Below are 18,601 nucleotides of genomic sequence, written 5' to 3'. Positions count from 1 at the left end.
TTTGTCATTTGTAACTTAAAGAAAAGAAATTATGCTAATTTTTAATTGTTTTAACCATTTCCCACTAGCATCACTACTTCGTGAGGCTTTTGAAACTTCTGATCATTTTTCCCTATTCCTTTTATGTTTGTTTCACCTTTTATCCTTCTTGTTTGATTTTCAGTTTTTTTGGCTTCAAAGCGGTATAAGTCTTTACATTTTATTTCATTTCACTGTAGTCATTCATAATATGACTCATTTCTCTTTTTTCTCAGCTTGTACACTTTAATCCTATTACAGCTTTACAAATGTCCCCTTTTGCCATTTTAATGACTGTAATTTACTGCACCCTGTTCTTCATTTTGTTTTTACTTAAAAATTTAACAGTCTTATTGATTCTACCCATTTAAGGTATACATGGCAATGGTTATTAGTGTATTCACAGGCTGCATTCCTCACCTGTCCCTTTTAGAACCTTTTCATTACTCCAACCATTTAACTATCAGTCCTCTACCCTTGAACTAGCAGTCAGGGCCAGCGCAGTGGTGTAGCTGGTAAAGCCACCACCTGCATGCAGAGCCAGCATCCCGCATGCGCGCCGATTTGAATCCCAGCTGCTCCACTTCTGATCCAGCTCTCTGCTGTGGCCTGGGAAAACAGCAGAAAATGGACCAAGTCCTTGAGCCCCTGCACCTGCGTGGGAGACCTGGAAGAAGCTCCTGGCTCCGGATCGGCACAGCTCTAGCCATTGTGGCCAATGGGGGAGTGAACCAGTGGATGGAAGACTTCTCTCTCTCCGCCTCTCCTGCTCTCTCTGTGTAACTCTGACTTTCAAATAAATAAATAAATCTATAAAAACAACTAGCAATCATTAATTCCTTTCACACATCCCTATTCTGGACTTGCCTGTAAAGTGGAACTGTTACAGAATCCCCCCAAAACTAGCTGAAGGTGTTGCCAAAGAACCCCCAAAACTGGGCCTGCGCACCCAGAGTGCAGTAAACCAATCATGGGCATCGGGTGATGGGAAAAAAGGAGACATCTATTGCACAACACACAGCACAGGGTCAGGCAGCCAAGGCTCAACACCTGGGCTCCCCATGGGAGTCAAGGCAGTGGACCTTAGAGTTCCAAGCTGGGGAGGAATGGTGGGATCAGCTTGTGTGTGGGCCTCTGGTTGGTCCACAGTGCATGTGGCCTTCCTTTGATTGGTCAGCCTGCTTCCTTTGGAATGGCAAAGGTAGACTCCAATCCATATGGGTTTAGGGGTAGACTGGATATTAGTTTGTTTGATCAGGGCTGTGAGTTCCTGAAAACATCTCGACTGAAGTCTAACACAGGGATATCGGCTTTGGGAGAGACGGATGAATCTTAAGGCCTGCAATCCTGCCTGTGGGTTCTAGCAGAGGCTCTCTGATTTACAGAAGCAGCACTGAGACCTTCCTCAGTCACACCACTCCCTTAGCTTCCGAGTTAATCTTTCCAGAGGCACTGCGGGCTAAGAAAGAGGTTCTGGGCCTGATAAAATCCACATCAAAGGCTACTAGCGACTCAGTACAGAATCTGAATGGCCCTTTGTGAGCCGTCATTCTTTCTCCAGGAAATGACCTTGCCACCCTGTGGAAATGAGCTGACTACAGACCGATGGGTTGATTTCTGGACTCTCGATTCTACTCCACTGATCTACACGTCTGTCCTTGAGCTAGACCACACTGTTCTGCTTACTGTGACTTTACAGCGCGGGGTTGGGGAACAGTGAGCCCACAAGCTGTTTGCGGCCTGCAAGACCATTTGGTCTGGCCCTGCCAAGGCAACCACAGGCAGAACTTGAAATTCAATAAATCTACAGCAAGCTATTTTTAACAAAGCTGATAATTTTGAATGGCTGGCAAATGATGTCATAACTACCCAAATGGCCCGTGACAGAAAAAAAGGCTCCCCATGTCTGCTGCAGTGAGCCATGAAAGTGAGAAGTGTGAGTTCTTCTGGTGTATTCTTTTTCCGGATTGTTTTACCTTTCTGGGTCCCTTATGATTTTCCTTATGAATTTTAATTTAGAAACAGTCTGACTACTTCCAGAAAGGACTCAGCTTGAGATTCTGAAATGGACTGTGCGGAATCAGATTAATTTGGGGGAGAATTACCATTCTCATGATGTTAAGCCTTTCAACCCGGGAACATGGGATGTTTTTCCATTGACTTCAATTGTAAATTTCTACTCACCACGTTCTGCGGTTTTCAAGGTATACATTTTGTTCTTCTTTTGTGAAATTTATTCTTAAGTTATGGGGAACAGAATTGTTTTCCAAATTTCATTTTCAGATTGCTCATTAGCAGTATTTAGGAATAAAGTGGATTTTCAAACATGATCTGGTGTCCTGCGATTTTGTTGAACTTGCTTATTTTTGAAGAGTCATGGTGATGTAGGCAAGGAGGAGCTGACACCACCAGCACCTCCCTGAAGCCTCCCCTGGGCTGTAGCCCCACCTGAGGCATCCAAACCCTCCAGCCCCACCTGAGGCATCCAAACCCTCCACCCTGTCCACGTAGCAAAAAACAATGCAACTTCTGCAGTGTTTGCTGCTTAGAACTGGCACTGGCTAAAGGCATCTGATACAGCCACTGGCTGCATCCCTGTGCTAACCCTCTGCTCATTATACTAAAATGACCATGGCTGACACTCCCACTCCCATCAGGCACCTGACGCTATGACGCTTCGGCGATTTCTAGTAAAGGCTATACCCAAATCCTGCCCCAGACACACTCTGTATGCCTCTAGGTCAAATAAAGGGATGGACCCTGACCAGGTGCGGTACAGCTGTCCCGTAAGCATGACCACACTCCTTCCTATTACGCCCATTTTGAATGTAAATCACTCTTTAAATCTTGCTTCCTTGGTGCCCTTCATCTAAGTTGCATCCTTGAATTCCTTCTGGCGATGCAGACAAGAGCCCGGACCCAGCCATCCTCACAGCAAGGTGGAACTCCACGTCATCACCAGGGGAGTGCGTGCACCTCACCGTCTCCCACGCACCTCGGTGCAGGACTCTGCTTGTCACCGAACGGGAGAGTCTACAAATGACAGCCGCAGGCCTCAGGCTGCAGGAGCACGACGCCCGTCAGTCACTCCCACCTGTGATCAATGCAGTTCTGCACTGCCTGATTCCACTGTGCTTCCTGCGGGACTGTTAAGTTCACATCTATTTCCCTGCCTTCCTTTTCTCTACACAATTTAATAAACACAGGATGACTGGTAACAGTTGGAGGGAAGAATCCCAATTTGCAAAACAGATCAGCTCAGGGTGCTTGTTTTCAAGACCAAGGTTTTTTGGCTTTGTGCAAAACTGAGCACTGCATCTCTTCACACAGTGAAATATGCATTTGGAAGGTGCCTAAACCCAAACTCTTTGTTTCGGGAATTTTCGAGTGAATTCGTGTGTATCCGGGCACACCTGCAAATTTACATGACGTGATGCATCATCTTTATTTATCACTTAAGCCTTTGCTACCCCACAATGCCTAGAAGGAAGGTTTTATGTTAATCTGCAAACCAGAATAACAAGGCTTGAGGCAAAACCCCCTGTAAACTGCAGCCAGCCCTTCCACCTGTGCAGGAAAAGTAACTGAAGTGGTGCTTAATTAAATCACACTGGCTACGCACTGACTTAGTGCTTGAGCTGTGCCATGGAGAGACTGCACAGGCCTTACGGATAGAAAGTACACAAGGGTGGGGCTACCACCCTCCAGAAGCTCACATCCTGGCTGGGAAAAAGCCACACAGATAAGTAACTGACACTCCGTGTGCCAGCAGGGGTGGGTGCCGGGACCACCTGGGAATGGGCGAGCCTCCGCGTGCACGTGGGTTGTGCGCACATGTGTTACTCATTCTGACCGCCACCGTCTCGGAGGCCTGCCCTCTTCATCACGCGAGGAGCCACTGTCCCCATTCCCGGTGCTCCTAGTCATGCTGACCCTTCTTCCGGAAGTCTCCTCCTCCCATTCCCACGGAGGCCACCCCCCATGGATAGGTTCTATGGACAGATACCCCTTTGGGGGCCAGGCAGAGATACAAAGGGGGTGGTGCTTCTATGCCCAGCCAATCGCTATTAACAAACTGTCACTCAAGGTTGCCTTATGTTATTTTTACAGAGCACTTCGGGGTCAGACTTTTTGGGTGGAAATTTCTCTTTCTTAAATACCAGCAACAAACTCCATGAACGGAGACAGTGGGAGCCTCATCAGACGCACTGGGACAGCTGGCCTGCGGGCAGCCAGTGTGTGGCCCCTGTTCTGTGTATGCCGTGGCCTGTAAGCCTCACGACACCCCTGGAATACGTGTACTGTGGGGAAACTGAGGTGCCGAAGGTCACCCCGACAGGAAGGGGGGAGACGAGATCTCGGCACACAGGGCTCTCGCGTCAGTCTGCTCAGGCGTCTGTGACCTTCAAGGGGTTCCTTACATCTCCAGGGGCCTGCAGTCATACAGCAGCCTGCCCTGGGGCCGACTGCCCAGCCAAAGGCTTCTCTAGGGAACTGAACTTGCTCCTTGCTTTCTTTCCACTTTCAAGCAAAAACAAAAATCAAAACCAAAACCAGTCTACACGGAACAACCTTTATCCTACAGGTCAGGGATTAAGACGGGCCCCAGTGGGTCATCCCATCTCTGCGGCAGGCACTGGGGAACCCCTTAGCAGCCGTGTTCTCCAGGGCACCGCTGGGTTCCGGGAGGCTTTTCCTCCCCACCATGGGACCCAGCCCTCCCTCCTCACCTTCTCCCCACATCAAGGCTAGCGCCCCCCCGCCCCCGCCCGTCATTTAGTCAATCACATATCCTTGCAGCACTGAAGGGGGTGTGAACAACCAGGGATGAGGTTCCACTCTAGGATGGCTGCCCTACCTCCCAGAGGCTTCCTTCCGTGTGTCCACCCCTGTGGCCTTGTACTACTGAGGCCCCACCATCTCCCCTACAAGACAGCTTAGCCCCAGGGAAGCTAGACAGGGTGGCCGGGAAACCAAGGGGTAGCACTCGCATTCTCTCAACAAATGGGGCTGCTGGCCCTGGTGAGGGCACTGGGCTAAGTGTTGGGGACGCTGTGGGTTGGTCCTGGCTCAGTGCGCATCCTGCTGAGGGTATTAACAAAACCAGTCTCCACCCACAAAGCCAAGCCCACGGGTCCAAAGCAGTTTTTTCTTGTACACCTTTTCCCTCTCCTTGGAGTCAGTGCCTTTGCTTCTTCATGTTTGTTCGGTTTCCTACGTGCCATCCACTAATTCACGCTGACTCTGACAGACGAGTAGCTACCCGAGACACACACACAGAGCCAGGCACCTGTCACTCAGGGGTATGCTCTCCCCAGGGCCATCTGTTCTACCACTCGCTGAGCCTGGCTTCCTGCCCCTGCTTCTAGAACCCCACAGTTCCCCATCGTTGCACGGTGTACATCCGCCAGGAGCCTCCTAACAGGGAATGTGGACGAGGCCCTGAGTACAGACATGCCTGAACTTGTCCTAGTTCCTGACCGATGGCAAGGCTCAACACCTCGAACTTCCAATTCCCCCAGCTTCGGATACCCCAGGGCCCTCGGAGGTCTCCTCTCTGGAGGCTTCTTGCTCTAGATTTTCTGAAGTTGCAGGACGCGAATTTCTTTGTGTTCCTTAGGACAGGCACTGACAGGCCTCGGGATCTGGAAATGTAGGTCTTTCAGAGCCGAGAAAACGCCTTGCGTCGTTTCTCATAACCTCCCCTTCAGTCCTAGGTGTGCTCCCTCCCCCCCACCCCAATTATGTAGGTGGAGGGCCTCTAAGCTCAGTCTCTTCAACTTGCTTCTCCCATGTCCTATCTCTTCTGAGGTTTTGTTCTCTCTGGGAGATTTGACTTTATCTTTCGGTTTTCTTCACTAACTCTATCATTGCGATTAGTCCGAATTCTTTTATTTCCAAGTGTTCTTTCTTATTTTCTTGCTCATAGCCCCTTGCTCTACTTTCATGGATGCTATACCTTCTCTTTTCTGAGGGTCTTTTTCTTATTTGTAGATTTTCTTCCGCGCCCCACTTTGTTTCTACTTCCTGTTTGTTATTTTCTTTTTTTTTTTTTAGATTTATTTAATTGAAGGGCAGATTGACAGAGAGGGATGAAGAGAGACAGAGCTCTTCCATCTGCTGGTTCACTCCCCAAATGGCCACAATAGCCAAGGATGGACCAGGCTGAAGTCAGGAGCCAGGAACTCCATGCAGGTCTCCTGTGTGGGTGGCAGGGGCCCAAGCACTTGGGCCATCTCCCTCTGCCTTCCCAGGTGCATTAGCAGTGAGTTGGATTAGACCCTACAGCCGGGACTGGAACCAGCACCCATATGGAATACCGGCACGGCAGGCAGTAGCTTAACCTGCTATGCCCCAACCAAGGCTCCCGCCACTCTTTTAATGTTAGTTTTCCTCAAATATTTGGTAAAGCATTAAGATGCTGCCTAGGGGTGGGCATTTTGTCAGGTGGTTAAGATGCCCATGGGGCCTGTGCTGTGGCGCAGTGCGTTAAAGCCCTGGCCTGAAGTGCCAGCATCCCATATGGGTACCAGTTCTAGTCCCGGCTACTCCACTTCTGATCCAGCTCTCTGCTATGGCCTGGGAAAGCAGTAGAAGAAGGCCCAAGTTCTTGGCACCCTGCACCCGCATGGGAGACCCGTAAGAAGCTCCTGGCTTCAGATCGGCGCAGCTCCAGCTGTTGCGGCCATCTGGGTAGTAAACCAGCAGATGGAAGACCTCTCTCTCTCTGTTTCTACCTCTCTCTGTAACTTTTTCAAATAAATAAAGATAAATCTTTAAAATAAAAAAAGAAAATGCCCATATCCCACAGTAGAGGATCTGTTCCACGGCTCGCTGAGCCTGGCTTCCTGGGACTGCCCCTCACAGTGGAGTTCAACTCCCGACTCTGGCTCCTGACTCCAGTTTGCTGCTAATGCAGACCCTGGGAGGCAGCGTGATAGCTCAGTTAACTGAGCTCCTCCAACCCACACTGGGGACCTGGACTGCATTCCTGGCTCCTGGCCCCAGTGGTTGGGCATTTAGGGAGTGAACTAGTGGCTGGGAGATACCTTTCTCTATTTCTTTCTCTTTCTGCCTCTCAAATACGTAAAACTATATACATATATACATAAACTAAAACACTGTCGAGGTCCTGTGTTGTGGAGCGGGGGGGAGGAGGAGGGGACAGTTTGTCACCGTGTGGGCTGAGCCAGCACAGGTGGCTGTTTTGCTGGGAGACCCTCAGATTTCAGTATCGGGAGGACTCTTCTCTCAGAACAGCCAGCCTCCAGCCTTGGCCTAGGGGGCTGCAGTCTGCCTGTCAGTGTCCCAGGAGTCCACGCTCCCTCTTAGGAAGCTACCAGAGGATGTCACCATCAAATGATAGAAGAGACCAAGAGGCAGCACTACTGGGAAAGGAGGCTGAGGGAACTCTCACCAACAGAGACTGTCACCGTCCCCATTCTCTGCACCGCAGTGATCCCGGCCTGGTCCTATGTCTGCCTTGGGATACCGCCAGACTTCTGTCTTTGTGGGAAAGGCTGAGCAGTATAGGGAAGGGGGCCTAGGGGGACGTCTTCTCCCACAGATTGACAACCAGTCTTCTCCCCGCCAGGCCCATCCACCCTTGTGCCTTCCAAGGTGCCTGCAACCTGCAGCTGTTCCATTTATTTCCGGTTCTGAGCCGTCCATCCACACTGCCACCCTTCACAGGCGCCTAGCTCCCCTGGCTGCTCAGTCAGTCACCTTCAGTCCACCTGTGTCTGACGCCAAAATCTTGTCACCAGCCCTCCCCCCGCTACTTCCTGTCCCATCTTCTCTTGCCAGTCCCTTCTCTTCACGACTGGGGTGTCCGGGCAGAGGGCAAATGAATGCATTTATTCCCTCATCTTTAACTGAAAGCTCTGACTCCCAGCTTTTAAAATGATTCTGGCTCATCCGGACTGACAGTGATCAAGGAGGGGCCCCAGGAGGTTTTAGGGCGTCCCATCTTTCATTTCGTTGCTTTAGAAGTTTCAGATCCTATCTCTGCCATACAGAGCGCTTGACCTCTCCTAAGTTACTTGCATTTTCACTTGAATTTTCTGACATGTGAAACAGTGACAACAGCACCGACCTTACAGGGCCAGGTGACAAGGCCACGTGGCACAAAGAGAGGTTCTTGGGGAAGGCTGGCTGAAGAACAGAGAGGCTTAGTGTAAGGAGCAAAGGACACCACGAACTTGGCATGTTGGGGGGTGCAAACCGGCCCCGCTTCCATTTGGCAAACATTCCGCACGTGCTTCTTACAGGGAAGGACTTGAGCCAGGCACGGAGGGGTAAAGAGTTGAATAAATAAGTGAATCATCCCACTGCAGGGCAGAGGGTACCCGGAGAGAAAGGCTGGGCTGGGAAGACGGACAGGAGCCATCGGCCGGGCCAGGCCAGCCCACCCGGGACCCGAGCCGAGCCTTGGATCTTTACCTTTCTTGGTCTTACAGGGCCCACATTCAGGGTGAATCTCTTGCAAGGGAAGAGACACGACCTTGGCGAGTCCGGCATTCAGCATGTACTGGTACAGGCGCTTAAACGTCCTTTCACACAGCCCCTGCCAAGACAAAAGCGACTGTCAGGCGCAAGCGAGGAATCCGAAACCACTGGGGAGCTGCGGACCTGAGCCAGTGCAGGGCCTGAGCTACTGGGCTCTCCTGAGTGGAGAAACGCTGGAGGCGCTGACCAGCAAACACTGCCAAGGAACGCTCTCAAGGAATACAACGAGGCCCAGAGCCCTGGTTTCCAAACACCACCTTCTGACAGGGACAGGTGTCTGCCTGACGAGATCCCAAGGGGAACACAGGGTGGGAACGAGGCAGGTGGCCGCAGAGACGGAAGCAGACTTTTCACGCGGGCCCTTTCACAGTGTGTGGATCTTTTTAACCATGTATGAATATTAATCATTAATAAATATACACACATACATCTCCTGCAGGTAGGGGAACAAATAGGAGAAAATATACCTTAAAATGCCTTTTGGGATGTTTTTAAGAAAGTTGTTCCGCTATGAAGTTACAACAGAACGATGAGGGTACATCCAGGGTACTGCTCCTACTTCTGCCCAGGAGGAGAGGACCACAATGATCGTACGCACAGTCTCACCGCAGGGGCCGTCAAAGGCACGCCTTTCCCTCTACGTGTTTATGATTGATTTGAAAGGCAGAGACAAAGAGGGAGCAAGTCAAAGACAGGGACAGAGGATGGTGCTCCTGTCCACTGATTCACTCCCCAAATGCCTGCAACAGACCGCAGCAGGGCCAGGCCAAAGCCAGGAACCCCATCCAGATCTCCCATGTGGGCGGTAGAGCCCCAGGTACTGGAGCCATCCCCAGCTCAGGAAGTGGGAATCGATAGCGGCACTGGGACTTGAACCTCCAATATGGGATACAGGCATCCTAACTAGCGTCTCACTTGCTCTGCCAAATGCCCACGGCCACATGTTTCTGAAAAAAGTAATTCACTTCCACATCAGGGTGAAAGATTTCGTATCAGGGGAACAAAAACCCCAGAAACCAGATTCTGGTTTCCCTTAAGATATAAGATCTGGCAACCAGTGCCAGAAGTGCAGCTGCCCGAGCCCCCACTGCTCCCGGAGTTGGCGCGAGCCGAGGACCGGCTGCTTCCGTTCAGCAGGACATGCCGTCCCCAGGGCCGCGGTCTTCATGCTCCCTATCAGAACCGTGGATGGTGAAACTGAAGGTCAGCTGCCGTTTATCCCCATTTCTGGGCTGCTTTTCTGTAGCTGTCATTGAGAGGAAAGAGCATTTCCTAAGGCAGCGTTGTCCTACACTGGGCCCATCTGGCTCCTGTGTCCCACCCTCCTGACCACTGCTGCTATTGGACTGTGTAGCACCTGGAAGAGAAAGGCAAGGTACCACTGCTCTAAGGTACAGACTGGACTGGAGGAGGCACGCCGGACTGAGGGCTGCTCTGTGCCTCTCCTAGGCTTCCTCTTATCCTCCAAGAGAGAGGCAGGGAGCAGACAGACGCCTGGGATGGCTTCCTCCACACAGGTGGATGCTCAGCAGAACATATGGGCACCCAAAACCACAGATGACTCCCACGGGGCCCATTCAGACCCAGTGGCTTGTAAATGGCGTCCATCGTTAATCTAGCCAGGCCCCCAGCATCACAGAAAGACCCTATGGAAACTTATCCATCAATCCCCCAGCCTTCAACATATGGTGCGAGGCCTGGACCACCCTAAGTGAGCAAGGATGATGTAATCCTGCCTTCCAGGGGCTGTCATCAAGGACTTGTACCATCTGCTCAGCAAAGAGAGGGGGGAGCAGCAGGAGCCTCCTCACCCTTCAAGAGACAGCACCCAAGTTCATGGCCCCAGCCTCATCCTAGACTGACTCTTCATCAAACCCCTCTCAGCCTTCTCTGACTCCTGCTGCTGACAGCCATGGCCAGCAGAACGTCCCAGAAGATCTGCACACTCAATAAATCTTAAAATCAAAATTGTCAGGCCGGTGCTGTGGCGTAGAGGATAAAGCCTCTGCCTGCAGTGCTGGCATCCCATATGGGCGCCGATTTGAGTCCCGGCTGCTCCACATCCAATCCAGCTCTCTGCTGTGGCCTGAAAAAGCCATTGAAGATGGCCCAAGACCTTGGGACCCTACACTCACATGGGAGACCTGGAAGAAGTTCCTGGCTCCGGGCTTGCAATGAATCAGCCCAGATCTGGCCCTTGCAGCCTTTTGGGGATTGAACCAGCAGATGGAAGACCTCTCTCTCTCTCTCTCTCTCTCTCTGCCTCTCTGTAATGCTGCCTTTCAAATAAATAAATACATCTTTAAAAAAAATTCAAATCTATCCTGTGCCTCCTTCTCTCCCAACTGCTGTGTGCTTCACTCAAGCATCCATCTGACAAGCATCCACCAGGCCCCAGCACGGCCAGGCACTGTCCTCTCCGAGGAGCTTCGGCCATGACCAAGCTCCCAGGCACCTTGGCCAGCAGCACCCGCTCTGACCATGGAAGCTACATGGTCTTCATCTTCAGGTCCTTCTGCTTCCTGCACATCGACCTCCTGGCTCAGCCACTCACCGATTCGTTTCACCCCTAAAATGCTTCTCAAAACAATTCAGGCCTCCCTGGCCACAGCTGCCACCCTCACCCATTTCAATGGCCCTCCCTTGGCCTGTCCATCTTCCCCAAACACTCAGCAGTGCTCCCGCCCAAGGATCAGCATCATAGGTCTCCTTTCTTTTCCAGCCATCCCCCCAGCACCCCACTATCAGCCACTCCCAGTGACCTCTACAAACGTCCCACGGGCTCCCCAACTCTGGGCCTCTGCGTGAGCTGCTCTCCTCGGCTGAAATGCCAATGCACCTGTCCGCCTGGGCAAGGCATCCCTGGAGTGTCACTTGCCCTGTGAAGCTGTCCCTGGCCTCTGTCACTGAGCTCAGAGGCATTCTTCACCTGCCCCTCCATTAGAACAGCTCTGGGACACAGACCCGACACCCTGGTTCGCTGTTGCCCTCTTAGGGTGGAGCACGGTTCTGACTCAAAGGACACATCTGCTACGGTGTTTGTTGAATGGATAAGTGAAAGAATGGCCTGCAGCAGTCAACTCTGTCTCTGACGCAGTTCATAGCGTTGACCCCAGGGCACAGCAGCCCCAGATCCCTGTCCCCCAGCGACTCCAGGGCAGAGGTCTCCAATCTCCGAAGTCAGCCAGGGCCAGTGTGGGGGTCGGGACTTCCTTCACCTCTGATAAGGTATCCTGAGAGAGGCCTTCTCAAGTGGCCTTCCATCTCCTGCTTTTGTCAGTCAGCTAGAAAGCGCGGTGCACGTGATCACAGATGGCGTTGACACTCGGCCTCGGGGTCTGAGGGTCACACAAAGGAGGGGGCCTGGGGGCGGGGGCTGCCCAGTGCACAAGTAGCTCCACCTCACTGTTGTCAGGACAGGCTGTGGGTTCAGAGCTGCGGATTTTTCAAGGGAAGCTGGAGAAAGAAAAATGGAGACCCCCCCCACCCCACATACACACCTAGGTGTGTATATGAAATCTCCATTTTCAAAAAGAAAATGCTAAGTCAAATTGATTTTTCACAAGCCAGGTGTGACTCACAAGCCTCTGGTTTATAACCTTGGCTTTGAAGAGACTTGGGCGTGCAGTGACCCTGCAGTGAGTTCTGATTTCTGAATGATGAAATTGGAGACCAGAGCTGCACCAGTGTGCTGCAGGGGGACCAGTGGCAACGACAGTCCTTGTGGCTATGATATGTGACCACAGAGCAGGTGCCCACGAACCTTCACCTCACATGCGACGCTCTGTGCTTCAACCTCAAGGGCTGTCTTGGCGCCCTCCCGTTCCTGACGTGCACTCCTGGCTAATTCCCACTCCCGCAGGGAGCAGCACCCCCCGACTTCTGCTCTTCCTCTCGTGCTCACTCTGTGACTCAGTCACTGCTCCTGGACCAGAGACGAGGCAGGGCCGAGGTGCTCTGGGCCCTCTGTCCTCTCCTCTCCTGCTCCGTCATCGCCGCCTGAGACCGCTGGGGACGATCACGGGAGGAAGTGTAAACCTGAGGATTTACCACTCTCTGCGTGAACCTTGACAGCCGGGCCGAGAGCAACCCCAGGGGAGGGCAGGGAAGTCGGGCCCCGGCATTGAGCCTTTTCTCACCCTCCAAAAGGGAAGACAGCCCGATTGTTTGGGGTGCACCGCAGGGCTCGGGGCTGCAATTCCTTGTCTAGGGTGAGGCAGCTCGCCAGGCTGAGGCACAGGTCAGGGTCAGCCCGGCACCCTGAGGTCCCCCACAGCTCACCAGCTCCTCCCTCAGCCTGCCCAGTGTCTCGATGTGATTACTCCGTGCGCTCAGCATCACCGACAGCTTCTCCATGAGGATGTCGTATTTGCTCCTCCTGCGAGAGAGACACCACACGGTTGACTTCTTCAAACCCACCGCCTGGCCCAGGCTCAAGGTCTCAACCATCATCCACAGTTCAAAGGCGGAGAGACTGAGCAGTTCAGCCCCATGTCCAAGTTCCTGCGACGAAACTCTAGGCTACATTTGGATGAAATGACTTTTTTTTTTAATTTATTTTATTTGAAAGGTAGAGTTACAGAGAGATCTTTCATCCGCAATTTACTCCCCAAATGGCTGCAACAGCCAGGGCTTGGCCAGGCTGAAGCCAGGAGCCAGAAGCTTTATCCAGGTCTCCCACATGGGTACAGGGACCTGAGCACTCGGGCCATCCTCTGCTGCTTTCCCAGGCACGTTAGCGTGGAGTCAGATTGGAAGTGGAGCAGCCGGGACAAGAACCAGCACCCGTATGGAACGCCAGTGTTCCAAGTGGCGGCTCAACGTGCTCTGTGCACCACCATGTGAGCCCTGAGCCCTGACGTTTTTATAACACTTTGAAGTCTAGGAAGCTTTTCTTACAACACTTCCTTATAAATCACCCAGCACAGAAAGATGGAGATTATTACATCGAGAAGTGAATCAGCTTTTTCCAAACTTCAGGTCCAGGACGCTAGCCTGAGTCGTCCTTCCCTAAACCTGGTGCTTGCTTCACGCCCTCCTGACACTTCGCTCAGTCTGGAGCTGCTTTCCACCTGACCTCACAGCGTGCCCGATTCCACCTGTCAGCTCATGTCTATCGTGAAGTGGATGTTACAATAAATGCTTCCAGGCTCATGGTCACCAAAAGACGCGACTGAACAGCTCAGGGCTCCTGGCTGCGTGTGCCCTGGGGAGCCTGCAGCAGGGACACAGATCAGCTACACGAGGGCAGCTTGGCCTGACTCACAGTCCAAGGGAAAGGCAGAGCACACGGATGAGACCTCAACGTTGCACCCACTTCTCAATCGGTGAAAGAATGGATGAAGGGGTAGATATGTACAGCACATGACCTACCACGCATAGGCGCACTGAGTCATGGCCATCTTACACAGAAGAAACCACGGTCCATAGCAGTCAGCACCTTTGCCCAAGGGAAAGGCAGTAACTGCAGTACAGTGCCTGACTTGATCCGGGGCTTCCTCCCCTTCCCCAGGACTCTCACCCTATGTTCTTTGTAGATTACAGGCTGCCCACCAACTACAAGTGCAGTAACAGCATCATATAACTAATGGATGGTGTGACTAATTAGAAATTAGAAGCCAATTCACCAAACAGAATTCTCTTCAATGCAGGTTTCCAAATCAGAGACTGAAAGATAAACTAGGAGTCTGGGACATTTTGATGGTGGGCGTGCTTAAAGGTGAGTCAGGACTACCAGACATGTGACCAGAGCACAGGGGCGGCTTTTGTTCCTGGAGGTCTGGAGTCAGGACAGGCTGCACATGAGTATCACCCACTGTCTGGGCCAAGCCCTGGGCAAGGCAGTAGGCACTGTCAACTTGAAAGGGACACTTAATCCTGACTGTTCACTCCCCTTCCTTTTGGAGGCTGGCCCTGGCCACCAGGGTCAAGGGCACGCCAGGGTCAAGGGCAGGGACTTCCTCAACCACCCTGTCCATCTGCTCACCTCCACTCCAGGCACTGGTGGCCAGGCGTGGGCCACTCAAAGGCATCCACTTGTCCTTCACTCCCTGCACTTGGCTTCTGTTCCTCTCACTCAGGAGGGTATATGGCTGCCAGAATTAGAGTGAGACCTCTGTGGGGTGGTGGAAGCTTTCTTTCTCCCATCGCTGTGCCAGAAAATTAGTCTCCCCAATAACAAGGATTAACGGGTGACAGGTAACTTACTCGCAGAGACACCCTGGTCCTCAAAAAGGAGTGCGCCTATTACAGCAGCCTGTGGTGTAGCACAGCCGACGTTATGATACCTAGCTAGAGTATCCTGCACTTAAGCACTTGGCAGAACCTTGCCTTCTTATCCTGGTAGGTGGATTATCATGGCTGTGTGTTGCAAAAACCTCCAATCTGAAATGGATATAATCCAACCACAACTCTGCCACCAAAGCAACTCAAGTTTGATGTTTTTTTTTTACACCCCTAAAAATGTTCTCACCAAAATGATTAAAGTTCCCATTGTTGAGCTACAGAGTAGCAGGCATTTTTTGTTTTGTTTTTGTCCTTTTCTAATTTCCAGGTTTTCTAAGTGAGCAGGACTTATTTTTGACAGAAACAGACAACTAAATGTCTTCTTTGGAAAGCCACAGTCATATTCTCATTTGGCCTCTAATGATTTTTGAAAGCATCACACACGTGGCTGCAGTACAAATCGCTGAAGGCTTTGTTCCCTCCACAGCATACCTGTCCACATGAAAGCGGTTGAGGAGGAGGAGGATTGAGTGCTGCTGGGCTCCAGTGGGCAGCCGGATCACGTGGGACTGCATTGTGATGAGCCCATTTTTGTTCAGAATTTTCCTGTGATAGTGAAGTTTTCCAGCATCAACCCTGGAGGAGAAGGAGGAGGAGGAGAGGGAGGAGGGTGTGGGTCACGTCGTTTTGGTTTGCTGGTAGTTTTAGCCCCACAGTGTAGGGAGTCTCTCCCTCAGACGTACGCACCAACACACACTGATCCAGCCAACCCAAGAGAACAGTCAGAGATTTAAAAAAGCCCCAGGGAAGACAAGGCAGCAGCCCCTGTATTTGGGAGGCAGGTTGCGGTGGTTAGTGAGCCCTACATGCAAATCCTCCCCCTTACTTGAAGGCACTGCTGTGCAGGTCTCGCTGCAGCTCGCCCTGCCACCTGGACCGGCCCAGTCGCTCCAGGATGCAGTAGGAGAAGTCGGGGAGCTTCAGGTCAGGATCCCCCTCCTGGCCTATCAGGGCCCGGTAACGCATGGCCTGGGAGGCAACGATGATCAGCTTCTTCCCCCACCTGCAAGTCAGAAACACCCACATGAAGAAACAGGTCGAAGCGATTTTACGAAAATGGAAATCTGAAAAAGCAGACTTAGACCATCATTGTCTGGGTTCCCAGAAGGCCATCATGCCCCTAAATTAAGCAAAGTAGGCCTGTGGTCCTAGAACCCCACAGTGCGCTGAAGGAACAGGGCCGACCTGTTACTTCCTGGCTGATGCCTTGCAGGGCTCGCCAAGGCACTCAGACCAAATCCACACTCCTTGCCCCGGCCTGGAAGGCCCTCCCTGCCTCGCTCACTTCATCTTCACCCACAGGGGCCATCTTGTGCCAGTAAGAAGTGTCAGGGTCACTATCCTGGCTCTTCTGTCTGCCAAGCTGCTGCCCTGTCCCCGATCCTCAGATGGCCGATTTCTTCCCATCACCCAGGCCTTCCAGAAAACGTCAGTCAGAGCTCCAGACCTGCTCAACCACTCCCATGTTCTTCACAGCACCTAGCACTCACAAACAGCCATCCTGGGGGTGTGGGCAACATTCTCATCCATCCCCCTTAATTCAAACGTGGGCACACCCCCAACTTGTTCATAAGGATTTCCTGAGTGCCTAGAATGAGCTGGGTACACAGTGGCCGCTCAGCACACACTTAAGTGAATGACCACGCTGAGTGCACTGGACTGATACACCTTCATTCAGCAACACCCAACTGTGCTGTCAGTGATTTCTCTCTGCTGGACAATAGACCTGATGGGTCAAAGATAATGTCCAGAAAGAAGGCAAAAAGTGTGCAAGCAAGGTGCTGCAAGACACCCCAACCAAGACGCCTCACTCCCATGCAGGGGCCCACAGTCCAGGCTGTGCACCGCTCCCACTGATGGCTGAAGCTCCACCTCCTCCAGCAGTACCTGGCCTGAGTGAGGCTCATGCCTGGGACAGAGCGACCCTCTCCATCCACACTCTAGGAGCCCAGCCCTGGCCCTGCAGCAGGGAGCTGCACAGGAGGCGCTGTGGAGAGCACGCACCTCGCTCACCACGTGGTATCAAGTTACTGGACCAGAGGCCTCCCTTTAGGTCCACATGCCACAGCTCATGGGCTCCCAAGCCCTTGCCTCTCCCTTCTTCCTGGCCCTAGCCTGGCCACACCGCCCAGCCCTGTCTGGCCTGATGGCTTTCCTTCCCCCTGATTCCACCACCAGGCAGACAAAAAGAAAAAGGAAGAAGCTGTGTGAATACACTGTTTGGGCCTATAATGAGTCGTCTGCGTAAGTCAGCGAGGACCGTATGGCCTGTCTTCCAAGTGGATGCTAACACACAGTAAACAGAGTCCACATGATGCTCAGGGTGACAAAACTCAGGATCCTTTTTCTCAAAACCCTCACTAAGTTAAATTCTAAGAGGTCACTTGGGAGAAAGTTTGAATGCAGGGAAATGGCTTTTCCACTCTTTAAGCTTTCTTACTCAGATGGCTTTCCTACCCCACACCATTGTAATTCCAATGACTCTGGACATCATGGGCAATTATCTGGCTCAGTGACTCCTGCTGGTTCTGGTTTGCTGACTGCGTCATCAGATACTGCCCAAGCATTGTGCCAAGTGCCAGAATGCTACGATAAACACAACCGGTCTCTAGCTTCAAGGGGCTGACCTCCTGAGGACCTGCACAGGGATGGCTCTGTGGCCCAGGGCCCGGCTAGGACAAGAGAACAAAAGGCAACTTCCAAATGTCAGTTGCCTGCCACAACCAAGCACACAAACAGAGGGGAAGATAGGAGCCCTGACCTCAATCAGCCCAGCTGCGGTGGGGTGAAGCGGGCTGAGAGCTGGCTTAGAGCAGGGTTGGCGACCTCCAAGAGACGCTGGGGCCAAAGATCCGAGCCGAGTGCTCTGACCACACCCCTGACGTGAGGGGTTCCTGATGGGGGTGAACAAGTTACCTGTCAAAGGCTTCCACCATCGTACAGCGCGGCTGCAGAGACTTGGTCCTGATGTCGCTGGTGATGTTCTTCCTCTCCTTAAAGTACCGGCACGAGCCCTGGATGCCATCCTTGTTCTCTAAGATCATGTGAATGGGGTAGACATCCTCCAGAGGGACCGGGTCCCTCCTGGACTCCAAAATGCCAGTCTCCAAGTCAATCTCCTCGTACCTAAGGGGAAAGGCACAGGTGGCAAACCCAGCTGAGCTTCGGCAATGACGCCTGCGCAGTGAGTGCCTCTGACAGGCTCCAGCCGAGATCGGAGAGAAGAGCTGAGACTGTGCAGTGTCCCTGCCTCCAAGATGCAAACGGCCTTGACAAGCAGGGTCCTGCCTCTTAACAATAGAGAAGAGAGAACACGGACCTTCCCGGGGTCCCCCAAGCTGGCCCCAGAAGCTGGGTGCTGGGACCCAAACTGCCTTACTGGCCCCCGTCACGGCCCCCTTTGGTTTTCCTCCAAACTTGGTCGCAGGTCTCCAGGTCACCATGTTGGGACTGAGCGACTCAAGGCATTCCTCCCCTAAGACATCACCTGTCCATCTCTTGGGTACCTGTATCTGCTTCCATGGTGTTAATCATCACCCTCATGTGAACCATTCTCACCTCTGAATCCTCAGCCCTGTTTGTGCAATGTCTCCAGTTGTCTATCAAATCCAAGGTTATGAGTGCCCCTCCCCCCTCCAATCAAGTACCTCCCTGGTGCGACACTGTCCCTTGGCCTCTCAGCATCTCTGACACGTGCTTCCTCTCCTAGCCAGTCAGCCCCGTAGAGTGAGCTTTCCTTTGAAATCTCATTCACACCCTGCACTAGTCTAGCAGAGGCTTGGTCTACATC

The 18,601-nt window shown here is 52.4% G+C and overlaps 1 protein-coding gene across 3 annotated transcripts in view; it reads right to left on the bottom strand.

Moving 5' to 3' along the window:
- The window catches only part of GTF3C1 (general transcription factor IIIC subunit 1), a 71,412-nt gene that overhangs the window by 48,325 nt on the left and 4,486 nt on the right, over positions 1–18,601 (bottom strand). For all 3 annotated transcript variants that reach the window (XM_008257917.5, XM_008257918.5, XM_008257919.5), the window contains exons 2-6: positions 17,728–17,937; positions 15,638–15,814; positions 15,244–15,387; positions 12,808–12,904; positions 8,461–8,584 (exon numbers count right to left, since the gene is read on the bottom strand). In XM_008257917.5, the coding sequence (XP_008256139.3) occupies positions 8,461–8,584; positions 12,808–12,904; positions 15,244–15,387; positions 15,638–15,814; positions 17,728–17,937 (752 nt within the window). The remainder of the gene's footprint in view (positions 1–8,460; positions 8,585–12,807; positions 12,905–15,243; positions 15,388–15,637; positions 15,815–17,727; positions 17,938–18,601) is intronic.

Source organism: Oryctolagus cuniculus, chromosome 19 (assembly GCF_051225735.1).
Source record: "Oryctolagus cuniculus isolate XC-2025 breed Fujian yellow rabbit chromosome 19, ASM5122573v1, whole genome shotgun sequence".
Classification (NCBI taxonomy): Eukaryota; Metazoa; Chordata; class Mammalia; order Lagomorpha; family Leporidae; genus Oryctolagus; species Oryctolagus cuniculus.
This window is presented reverse-complemented; position numbering and strand designations above follow the sequence as displayed.